This window comes from Diabrotica virgifera, chromosome 3, assembly GCF_917563875.1.
Source record: "Diabrotica virgifera virgifera chromosome 3, PGI_DIABVI_V3a".
NCBI lineage: Eukaryota > Metazoa > Arthropoda > Insecta > Coleoptera > Chrysomelidae > Diabrotica > Diabrotica virgifera.
In genome coordinates, this window is record NC_065445.1 from 35,608,310 (window position 1) to 35,621,695 (window position 13,386).

A 13,386-nucleotide genomic window follows, 5' to 3' on the forward strand; every position below is an offset into this window, starting at 1 on the left:
AAACAAAACATTTAACACCAATGATATTGAAGAGTAGGTACTGGGATCGATTAAAACATTGTCTACTGGAACCGTGTAAAGAAATACTAAATTATTTCGCAAGGAGAAAAGAGGAATGAATGAATTTCAAGTTAAAAACAACCACATATTTATTCGCTTAATTAAAAAAAAATATATTATATAAAATCAATATTACCTTGAATAAGTTTTTCTTCATATAATATTAGTATTGGAATTGCAAAAAGGACACTAATCAACCATGCTGCTATAATTAAGCATTTAGCTCTTCTCCCTAAAAATAATTATTAACCATTAAGTCTACTTCAACCTGGTGGCTAAAAGTTAGAAACGTGTTATAAATTAAAAAATAAAAACCTTTTCTTGTAAAAGATATATTTAAAATCCCTAAAAAAGGGGTTATATCACAACAGAATGTTTCCGGAATCACTATTCTATCATCAGTGTTTATTACAGGTCACATTACATGTTTGAGTCACCAAGATATACGGGTAAAAACCCTTAAATTGTGTTAGAATTGTGAAGTTAACATTATTATAAAAATTTAAGGATGTTAAAAATATTCCCAGATTAAATACTGGCATCACATGATATCAGTCAATATTATTGGTTGTAATATTTAAAGGTTGGACCTCACATGGCAGAGTTTGGCAGAGTCTTGTCATCTAAACTATAGGTACCATGTGAGGTTCTACCTTTAATTATTACAACCAATATGGTTGATGTCATGTGATGCCGGGAGTTAATCTGGTGTGTAACGAACCCCTTTTTTAGTGATTTTAAATATACCTTTTAAAAGATAAGGTTTTTATTTTTGTGATTTATGGTATACAGCCAGTTACAGGAATTTTTTCCTTGTGATGTGATCCAAATTTTACAAAGAAGCAAACTTAAAAGTGATAAATTTCTTCTATTTCACAACTTCTCTACAGATTCTCCATTCAGTTGTTAAATTATTGTTTTTCCGGGTTCAAAATATTGTTAAGCCAGCCCTGCCACGCCGTCTAGATTTCCGAAGTCAATAGTGAGGGAGGTAATAATATTATACAATAAGGAAACATGAAGAACATAAATAATGCGACAGAATACCAGTTGAGTTACCGCAGAGAGCAACATCAAGATCAACAAAATAACAAATGAGGAAGTGGTTCAAGCACTTCAAAAAATAAAGAAAGGAATAGGAGTTGGACCAGATGATATTCCTGAGGAAGCGTGGAGAGCATTAGGAAAGATAGGAACAAGATGGATAATAGGTTTATTAATAGAATACTACTTACAGCTTCCAGAAAATTTCATTGGATGTCTTATTGCATCGTATCTGTCTATACTTAAAGCTACCAATACATATGTGGATCCATATGTGACCACCACCTGAAAAATAAATCATATTATTACATTTTCTTCCTCTCTCTATCTTTTTCAGATCTTTTGATATTTTCAGATTAAATATATTAGGTAAAACATAAAGACAATCAAGTATACGTGGGTGATCCGATAAGTACTTAGCCTCTCCGCCCTATGGCGCCACTGTTGCAAGAGAAAGGCAGCATCGTGTAGTACATTCTTTTAGAGGGCCTATGACAAAATATCAGCCAAATCGGAATCGGACGGAGATAGTTTTGTCTTGACCGCGAGTGTAAGCGGGCATGTTTGGAGATTTTAAAAAAATAAAAAAAGAGCAATATTAGTCGAATGGAAACTGTCAAAAATTGGTTTAACAAGTTTCAACATGGTTGCACGTGGGTTTTTGATAATCACTTCCAGGTGCCTCGAACTGAGGCCTCCATTGAGGATTATGTGAAAGAAATCCATGATCTCTTATTGATAGACCGCCTACTGAAAGTGCGCGAGATAGCTGAGGCAGTAGGCATCTCAAAAGATCTCGTTCGTCATATACTGCATGAAATTTTAAGCATAAAAAGCTGTTTTCTAAATTCGAACAATAAAACCCAACCATGAGACCAATTCAGAGCAGTGTCTGATGCTGTTTAGGCGTAATCCAAATGAGTTTCTACGTTGTTTCATAACCGTCGACGAAACATGTTTCCACTGGTATACACCAGAGACCAAGGAACAGTCGATACAGTGAACGTCACAGATACAGTGAACGTCACTTGTAACGTTACAAACGTCACATCTTTGTTAGGTATTTTATTTTTAAATAATTATTTTATTCTATTTTCTTTAATATTTCATTAATCATTATCTTCTGTATTCGTTTTAACTTGTTTTTCCGTTAAAAACTTGTTTGGCGCCCGTTCTATAAGTAACTCTAATTACATTGTATCATCTAATCAGATCTTGTGTTCCATGTTCGTTATTTTAAATTTCGGTTCAAGTTTCGTTGTCATGTCGTTTTAATGACAGTGACAACCCCCATATTTCATTCAGAAAAGTGGTGGAAAATTAATTAAATTATAAAAGCCAATTACAGGCTATACGCTGTGAGCTCGTACGTAGAGGGGATATTTACAAATTCGCGAACGCCAGTAGTGACAAGTTTGTAAACGTTTACTGGAAATTTGACATAAATGTCAAAGTGATTAATTTAAAATTAAAATTAAAAACATTAATTATAAACAATATTAGTTGGTCAAAGCTGTGGTATATATTTTTACCTTAAATATACTTACGTTTTAAATACTGAATTTAAGTTTTTTTAATGTTCCGTAATATCTAATTATAAATAATCTATTATAATCTTAGCGCCATCTACACGATTATTGTCAAAGTATCCGAAGTAAGAAATTGATATTTTATCAATAGAACGTCAAAATGATTAGAAAAATCTTAAAAAAATCGATTACAATTTAATTAATTTTTGCGTTGTAAATATTAAGCGATAACAATTAAATAATAAATTTAAAAATTACCGGTAAAAGTTGAATTAGTAACCGCTAGGAGCGACACCAGCGAAGCTCAGAGCGTATATTAGATTTATTTATCCATCAGCACTTATTCTCTTGGGGTGAGTAGTTTGTGACATACTGTAGATACCATTCATAACCTTTTTTTGTTTCTATACCTAACCTCGCCTCTCCACGTGTCTTGATATCTTAATTTTGAATATTTATTTCATTTCATCTATTAATATGCTTTTAGTAATCGAATTATTTAACTAGTATCAATCATAATTCCAGTTTTTGGAAATAAAATCAACCTTTTCTCCCTTCGCTTCGGGAGCTTCAAGCCATCCTCACCGGTGATGGAACTAGGGCTGACAAGAACGAAGACCATGTCATCTAGACTGCAAGGAAGAACATCTTCAGCTGCAGGGATCTGAGGCCGAACATCTGTCCAGGTCTACAAGAAGTTTACAGCAGTACATCCGACATCAAGAAATTACCATCGAACCAGATACCAAACGCCATCCATAAGTGTATTCCAGAAATTGTTAGTTTTTGGCAAGAATTTGAATATATTTGTTAATGCATTTAATAAGTCACATTTTTATTATATCTTTATTGGACAATAAACATGATTGGTTAAAATATTGATTTGTTTGCTTTCTTTCTGAATTTTTATAGTTCATATTTAAGATTAGAACAAGACGAACATACACCTTGGGAGACTGAGCTAGGCCAGGGTGAACGATAGCTATCTTAGATGATTGAAGTATTATTTTCGAATATTATATTAATTATCTGAGGGAATCTATCGCGTTCTTCTGTTTCACACTCCGCGAACGTGCTCCGAGGAGGACAAAGACTGTTCAATTGGCCGGAAAGGTGATGACCACCATTTTCTGATATTCACAAGGTGTGATCTATATTTACTTCCTGGAAAAGGATAAAACGATCACAGGTCTTTATTATGCCGCATTATTGGCCCGATTCCATGACAACGGTCTGGCTCACACTTCAGCCATCTCTATGGCCAAATTGGTCGAATTGGACTACAAACTGCTGTTTCATCCAACGAATTCTCCAGATTTGGGCCTGTACCACTTTTTTTTTAACTTGAAAAAGTCACTCGCTGGGTAGAAGTTGTAAGTCGAATAAAGAGTTCATCAACGCCTCGGAGGCCTACTGTGCAGACCTCAAGAAAAGGTATTTTTCAGAAGGGCTAAAGAAGGTAGAGAATCGTTGGGTCAAATGTATCGAGCTAAAAGGAGACTACTTTCAAAAATAAATCGTCACTTTTCCAAAATTTTAGGTTTTCTTTTGAAGGCTAAAGACCTATCAGACCGCCCTAGTAGGATGCGATCCATCTAAAATCTACCGTAGGTTGTTACTACAAAAAAATATGGAACAAACAAGTTTGTTGGTAAGAAGACTAAGTTTTTGCGCAATCCGTTTAAATTTTTCAAATTTGAATTGTGGTTAAGTGAAAACAGTTTTCAAGTCATAGATTAGGGCTTCCCAAGCCATCATCCAGCCCTTTGGGTCCACTGCTGGACATAGGCCTCCCACGTTATTGTCCATTGTGCTCTATTTTGAGCACTTTGCATCCAATTTCTTGACATTTTCTTGAGATCGTCAGTCCAACGAGTAGGTGGTCTTTCTCTACTTCTTTTGTCTAATCTCGGCCTCCACTCAAGTAATCTCTTCGTCTACCTCCCATCACTGATTCGGCCGACGTGTCCGGCCCAGTTCCATTTCAGGGTGGCGATTCGGGAAATTACATCGGTAACTCCTGTTCTTCGTCTTAAGTCTTCATTTTTAACTCGGTCACGGAGCGATATACTCAGCATTGACCTTTCCATTTTCCTCTGGGCTATTTGCAGCATTTTAGAAGTTGTAGCTATCAATGTCCAAAGTTTCGGCACCATAAGTCATCACCAAGGACCGGAAAAAATGCACCAAAAAATGTAAAAAAATGCGCATTTTAATGCAATTGATTTGTGAAAAATATGCAAGAGCCTTTATGAAAAATGCAATATTAAAATGTTTAATACTTGTCACTTTCGGCATTTTGGCGAAAAAATTATTCGTTACTCAATTTAAACTATATGTAAAAAATAATACGCAACAACGCACTGCCAATCAAAACACGAAATGAGCTTCAGCTTTTATAAACAAATATTAAAATCTAAATTTCTGTACCTGCTTATCCCCCTACAAAGAGCAAACAGGTTTTTACAACCTATGTCAACTAATTGTTGTTCTACCGACCAAGTTATATTAGGGATTAGTGGGCTAAAGGTCGAATCATATTATGCGTTCGGGCACGTAGCGTTTCGTTTCCGAAAAATATAAAAACCTGATTTAACAAAGAGTTGTCTGATACTATACGCTCCGATAAATTGTTCATATTTAAAACCATAAAAACAATATTTTTCGGAAACGAAACGCTACGTGCCCGAACGGATAAATATGAATCGTCCTTTAGTCCCAAAAATAGATAATAGAATAAGAATATTAAATACCTGATTTAAACATTTTTCTTAAGAAATGGATTATACACAGTTACTGAATTTACGACTGATAGTTCTTTAATTAGAAGTGAAAGTGAACCTTTGAGATTTAAAATATCGAATTAATGCAACTTTTCTGAATTTATCAAGAAAAAATGCAAACTGTTTAAAAATGTTTGAAAAAATGCAACATTTTCTAATTTATCAAAAAAAAAAATGCAAAAATATGCAAAAAATGCAGATTGCATTTAATCCAGTCCTTGGTCATCACATTGGTCAAATGATTTACGTTTTAAAGAAATTGGTATATCGCTTTTAAAGATGTCTTTGAGTGTTCCATAGGCTGCCCATGCTGAGCAAATGTTAATATACTAATGAGCGAATGGTGGGGAAACTTTCAGATTTCTTTGAAATCGATTTGTCTCTCAGTTTTCGTTTTTCTAAATAGAAGCGTTATGGAGGTATTTAAAAAAAACTAACTACAAGACGCCATCTTTAAAGAGCTCTACCTCCCTTATGAAGCATTTTCGGACTCGGTGAATTGGGTTAATTGTCTTAAAATCCCGAGGAATCTTGGGTCTTCGTTCGTCAGGGGAGTTTTTGGATACAAGAAAGAAAACAACACAACTCCACAAACAATCCAACAATACCACAAGAAGGGATTCAAGCATGACTATATCTATATAGGTATAAAGGGCTTATCAGAAAAATTCAACAGGATAGGAAACAAGTATCAAATTACAACAAATTTAAACAACCAACATACTCAGATCTATCAGGTCCAAAACCAAACCCAATAACACACAAGAGATGTCAAAGAACTGCATCTACAAAATGCGCTGTAAATGCAACAATTTATATGTGGGAGAAACTTCAAGACAACTAAGGGTCAGGATAAACGAGCATGAAACATACATAAAAAATGAGAATTTCCATAAACCACAGGGATGCAAACATGCCTGGGATAATGAACACAGAGTACAATGGAAAGATGCATCAATAATTTTCAAGGAAACATACATGAAAAAGAGAAAAATCTAAGAAGCAGTTCTCACCCTACTAAATCAAAAAAATGTGTAGCAAACCAATTAGAAGAAGGCATTGGTTGCCAATACTTAAAGAAGAAGTGAATAACAAAAACATACCAATAATATAGTACAGGGAAACGTGAAGCATATATCTCCGTCATGCACTACACATACAGTGAGGACGTTTGAGTTGGAATAAATTCATTATCTCGAGAATGTGCGAATTTGGAGAGAAATCCTGAGACAAGTCAATTTTTATTCTTAAATTGTAACTTTTTGGCATATATATCATACTAGTGACGTCATCCATCTGGGTGTGCTGAGGTAATCGATGATTTCTTTTAAATAAGAGTAGGGGTTGTGTGATAGCTCATTTGAAAGGTTATTTAATACTCTATTCAGTCATATAAACATTAACATAATTATTTATAAAGGGTGTACAAAAATTTTTTATTACATTAAATTTACACAAAAAGAAGAATGTAAGCAATTTATTTAATTCAAAATACATTTTACTTCTGTCAGAAAAACAGGTAATAATGTTTATTTCACAAATAAACGTTGCTTTTCGCTTAAATTCAATTTAAAACTGCTACGAGACAGGTGGGTGGCAGTTTTAACATTGAATTTAAGCGAAAAACAATGGTTATTTATCAAATAAACATTTCTTTCTGTTTTTAACAGCACTCAAATGTATTTTGAAATAAATGAATTAAATGCATTCTTCTTTTTGTCTCAATTAATTTAATTAAAAAAATAATTTTTTCCAGACACCCTGTATAAATAAATATATTAACGAAAAAATGAATAACCATTTTCAATTTCGTTGCAAAACGAAAATACAGCCGAACCATATTCTAGTCCAATCAGAGAGTGCTGCAAATATATTAACGTTTATATTATTGCATAGAGAATTAAATAACCTTCCAAATGAGCTATCAAACGACCCCTAATTTTATTTAAAAAAAATCATCGATTACGTCATCACGGCCAGATGGATGGCGCTACTAATATGATATACATGAAAAAAACTCATAATTTAAAAATAAAAATCGACCTGTCTCAGGATTTCTCTCCAAATTCGCCCATTCTCGAGATAGGTAATGAATTTATTCCAACTCAAACGTCCTCACTGTTTGTAACGCACAATATACAGACACAATACGAACACTCCCACACATAGAATCTCATAAACCACAAGAAATAATGAAAAAACACACAGAATAATCACAATTTGATGTACCGGTGCATAAAACACCCACCCTCACATCATTTCAGCCAAAGCATGGCTGTCGCCGATAACACCATGGCCAAGTATGTCAACCTCAATTTTAAAAAGGCATAACCTCCTCAACAGCTTGGTGGTTATACATTCTGTCACTTCTTCTAAAGGTGCCTATCTTCTGGAGATGTTGGCGACCACATTGACCCATCTTATTCTATTTACGGCAGCTCGAAATAGATCAGTTGACGTTAGACCAGTCCACTTTCTAAGATCCTTTTCCTGGCTAGCCAGGATATACGTCTACGTCCAGGGCCTCTCCTACCCTCAATCTTGCCTTGTAGAATCAACTGTAGCAGTCGGTATTGTTCATTACGCATAATGTGGCCGAAGTAAGCCAATTTTCTGTTCTTTACGGTGTTAACCACTTCTTTGTCTTTTCTTAGCCTCTGGAGAATAGTTATATTAGTTGTGTGGTGTATATATGAGACCCTCAACATACGTCGGTAGCACCACATTTCAAACGCCTCTAACCGTTTTATGGCATCTTCTGTCAGGCTCCAGCTTTCAACTCCGTAGAGAAGGACACTAAAGACGTAACATCTAAGAATTCTTATGCGTACATTGATACTTAAAGATAAGTTGCACAGAATTTTCTTAAGACTGTTAAAAGAGCTTCTGGATTTTTCAATACGAGTTCTTATTTCGTAGCTATGATCCCAGGTATCCTTAATGTTGCAGCCGAGATAGCATATTTTCTGTACTGTCTCTAGGGGTGTATTGTTTACGGTAATTTGGGCGTTTATGTTGGTGTTTTTACTAATGATCATTATTTTTGTCTTCTTACAGTTTAGTTTTAGGCCGTATTTGTTACATGCTTCTACAACATTATCCTGATCCTTTGGAGCCCCTGCGCACTATCTCCCAGCAATACTGTATCGTCTGCATATCTAATATTATTTATAAGTTGTCCATTTACTGCAATACCTTCTTCTGATTCGTCCAAGGCCTCTCTAAAGATGTTTTCAGAATGTTAAATAATGCTGGTGACAGTATACAACCCTGTCTAACTCCTTTTTCGACTGTGAAGATTTCGGACAGTTCATTTTCGAATCGAACTGTTGCTTTTTGTTGGAGATATAAGTTTGAGACAAGTCTTATATCCTTACCATCGAGTCCTGATGTTTTTAGGATATCGATTAGTAGGGAGCGGATTTTATGCTAAATGCATATTGCATGCATATTTCGCATATTTGAGAACTTTACTAAATTTTGCACATTTTTAAAGAAACATGCATATTTAACTATTAATTATTATTATTAGTACATATCTATTAATTCGAGAACTACCTGAAGAGGACGGCTCATTCCCTGCCATTCATTATTTCTTAGAAAATACCCGTCCTTTACACAAAGTACTTATAGTGCTTATAGTAACCCGTTATCAAATGATTTAAAGTGATAAAGGATGGTTATTATATTTAGTAGGTATTACCTATAATTCTGGTGTTTCTTTTAAATCCTCTATTCTTAAGAGAATTTACACCTTTAACCATAGTTTTACGATTTTCTAACGGAAATTAACAAGTTATTTTAAATACGCCCCAATTACTTCTATTGATGTTAAAAGGAGTTTTTCAAGTTATAAAAATATTTTTATCTAATCAAAGAATATGTTTCCTCGTAAAGAATTTGGAAAAACACATTGTAGTGAATTATAATCGAAGATAATAATATATTTATAGTGATATTGTTGTTTTATTTTAAATAGGTAACTATTGGTAGCAGTTTTTGTAAAAACTGTGAATGATAGTAAGGAGTGCGCGAGTGAATGATAGTAAGGAGTACTTTAAGTACATGGCTCATCAAACTAATTAATCTATGTTCTTCACATTTTCTAGCGTTGGTTTTTTTGGGAAGTGGAATGAATATCGATAGTAGCCAGTCTTTTGGTAAGTAACCAGTCTCGTATATGTTGTTGAATAACTTCGTAAGAGCTGTAATTTGGTGTGCCTCTAATAGCTTTAAAATTTCACCATGGACTTCGTCAGGTCCTGGTGATTTCCCATCTTTAATCCGCTTAATGGCCATAGTTACTTCTTCACACACAAGTTCCTTAATAATCGTTTTCGAAAACGATTTCCGACTTGGAAATCGAAACGTCAATTTTTAGGTATAAATGTAATTTAAGTTACTAAAACTATATAAAAAACACAATCTAGTGAGATTTTTAGTAGATTTTATTATTAAATTAATACATGATAAAATATTTTTGAATCAGTATAAAAAACGGCATATTTCTGCATATATTACAAAACGAAAAATATAGTCTAAAATACCCAATATAGTCCAGGGCCCATCTGTTTTGAGATGGACGTTGAGAGGTGACCCAATTTTTTTTTGCAGAAATTGCTTGAAAATAACAAAATAATAATATTTGAGTTATCCCCCCTCTCAAAAAGGTCCGGAACATTGTTTAAATAATCAAAATGTCACAAAATAAAGGAAAAATTCGATTTTTTTCTTCGTTTTTTGATTATAACTTTAAAAGTATTCATTTCCGAGAAAAGTTGTACTGACATAAAAGTTGCGTAATTAAATTTTCTACAATAAAGAATTGGTTAAAAATTTAAAAAGTAGTCACCCTTGTTGCAAAATAGCAATAATTGCGAAAAAACCGTTTAAAAACAAGTATTCTCATTTTACGTTTTTCAACCATTTATGCTACACTTATGACCTTCATATTTCACCCAGAAAAACTTTATAATACAGTAAAATAATACTGTAAATTTTATTAAGATCGGTTTTATAGATTTTGCAAAATTAATTTTGCAATCCAGCTTTCGCAAAAAAATTAATTTTTTCAAAATGTTACAGGACTGAAAATAAAGTAGATAGCAAGTTAAAATTTTTTTTGCGTATAGAAGTATACTGTACCTTTCATTTGCAATTTGCAAAATTAAAATCAATGAACCACCACGGCGTCAGGAATTTTTTTAAATAAACATTAATTATTGGTGCTACGCGCAGGACAACGGTGTTCGATTCACACAAGTTGATTTCCACCAAAATTTCTTCCAATCTTTATCTAATATATTATTTTCTTACTCTATATTTTGTTGTATTTTAATATTTTAATTCCAAAAAAATCAAACTAATTTTATTATTGTTTGTGAAATATTGTTTAAACAATTGCATATGTTTAAAAATAATAAACTTTTATTCTCCAAGTTAAAATATATGAACAAAGAAAGTTTTTGCTAAAAAAGTGTTATTTCAAAGGATAGAGTATGTGTTTTTATTTTGCAATAAACAAATTTATTTATTTATATCGAAATGCAATAAAAATTAAAATGTATCAATCATTATCAAAGGTTATTGGAATCCCCAATCAGAGCAAACTATCCGCTGTCTTGCGCGCAGCACCAATAATTAATGTTTATTTAAAAAAATTCCTGACGCTGTGGTAGTTAATCGATTTTAATTTTGCAAATTGCAAATGGAAGGTACAGTACACTTCTATACGCAAAAAGAATTCAACTTGCTATCTGCTGTATTTTCAGTGATGTAACAATTTAAAAAAATGAATTTTTTTTGCGAAAGCTGGATTGCAAAATTTATTTTGCAAAATCTATTAAACCGATCTTAATGAAATTTACAGTATTGTTTTACTGTACCATAAAGTTTTTCTGGGTGAAATATAATGGTCCTAAGTGTAGCATAAATGGGTGAGAAACGTAAAATGCGAATACTTGTTTTTGAATGGTTTTTTCGGAATTATTGCTATTTTGCAACAAGGGTGACTATTTTTTAAAATTTTATCTAATTCTATATTGTAGGAAATTTAATTACACAACTTTTATGTTAATACAACTTTTCTCGAAAATGAATACTTTTAAAGTTATAATCAAGAAACGAAGAAAAAAATCGAATTTTTCCTTCATTTTTTGACATTTTGAATATTTAAACAATGTTCCGGACCTTTTTGAGAGGGAAGATAACTCAAGTATTATTATTTGAGTTATTTTAAAGCAATTTCTACAAAAAAATTTGAGTCACCTCTCAACGTCCAAATGTAATAATATTTTTACAGATGGTCTAATATTATTATGCAGACATGTAGGTCAAATTAATATTCGTCTGTGGGCAAAAAACAATGGTTGCGTTCATCAAACAGAGAGCTTGGAATCGGATTGCAATCGGATTGGAAGCTCTTTTACTAGTGAACGGTGCGCTGAATTAATCGGATTGGAAGCGCTCGCCATTTTATTCAGCCTTAAATTTGTTATTGTGCTGTGATAGCTGAATCCCGCCAACTTTAAAATTAAGTTCAAAGTAAAATGGATAATTTAATTAAAATTGAATATAAATACAATAATTATTGTATGTAATTTATTGTAAATATTTGTAGTTCTTATTTTAGTATTATTAATATGTATTCTATATATAGTTATTATCTAAATTAAGTTAGAAATATTTGTGTTTTTTTATTTATATAGTTACTAGAAATATTAACACAATATCTGTATAGTAGGTACCTACCTCATTTATTTTCCAACAATCCAGTTTTTGATTGATTCACAAATCTTATAAAAATTGGTATTGATTGCATACCAACTATTTGTAATTAATATTTACCTACAATAAAATTAAATTTAATATAGGTAGGTAGGTACCTATACAATAATACTCCATATTAGTTATTTTCAATAATATTTCCAATTTTTTATTCTTCTTCACCCACCGTTATGTTATTAATTTCTTTATTTAGCATACCTACTCAATATTGCATTTATCCAGAACATTATTGCCTTCTATATTATAAAATTGTGTAAAACACAATGTTCGTTAATCGAATATTTTCTGTATCAAATTTTAATCCTCTAAATTTGCATTTTATTAGTTCAAACCTTTCTACAGCTGACCGAATCTTTAATTTATTATCAAAATTTTCTTGTTCTTGTAGTAAACGTTTATTATTCTGGTAAGATTTCATTAAGTTAAGTATCTAGATATGCCGAATTTTGAATGAGATTTATATTCGCTGGTAAAATGGAATCTGCTCGAGTTAAATAGTTAATAGGCCTGGATCCTGCATACCAAAAGAAAGTTTATTAATAGCAAGCTGAAAATTTGTTATTAGCTTAACAGTGTCTAGTCGGACAAACTTTGATGTTTTAATTTAAAACAAACACTGGAACGGGAAGTTTTAATTGTTGAACAGGTTACAGGTTTCGAACGTCAGACTACAAAAACGTCTCATGTGTTGTGTCGGACAGAACTTCCAATTGATTTGCTACTCTTTCATTAGCATGCAAAATTAGACTGCTATTTATCACCAATATAATACCTATCCTCTGACATGTTCTACGTGTCGGAATTATTAAAATGCCCAACATAGAGAGAGACATACTTTATTGATACAATGTACCAAAAGGCCATCGACCAAAGTCTTTCAGCCAACTGCCCAACATATTTTTCGGACAAAAATTTTTTCATATATTATAATATACAAAGTTTGCTATTGAATAAACTTAAAAACAACCTGCTAGTTTTCACAATCATAAACTTGTCAGGATGGCACGTTCCACAATTAAGGCTTCCCCTGTTCCAGTGTTTCTATACATCAAAGTGTGTCCAACTAGACACCGTTAAGCTATTAACAAATTTGAGCTTGCTATTAATCAACTTTTTTTTGGTATGCGGGATCCAGGCCTAGGTACGAAATTTTTAAAAGTAGATGTTTTAAAAAAAATTTAATT

The 13,386-nt window shown here is 32.5% G+C and overlaps 1 protein-coding gene across 3 annotated transcripts in view; it reads right to left on the minus strand.

Annotated features, from left to right (window-relative positions):
* LOC114345196 (cardioacceleratory peptide receptor) overlaps positions 1–13,386 on the minus strand; it is a 370,854-nt gene that overhangs the window by 48,992 nt on the left and 308,476 nt on the right. For all 3 annotated transcript variants that reach the window (XM_028296017.2, XM_050646429.1, XM_050646430.1), the window contains 2 exons: positions 1,296–1,389; positions 197–292 (listed from right to left, as the gene is read on the minus strand). In XM_028296017.2, the coding sequence (XP_028151818.2) occupies positions 197–292; positions 1,296–1,389 (190 nt within the window). The remainder of the gene's footprint in view (positions 1–196; positions 293–1,295; positions 1,390–13,386) is intronic.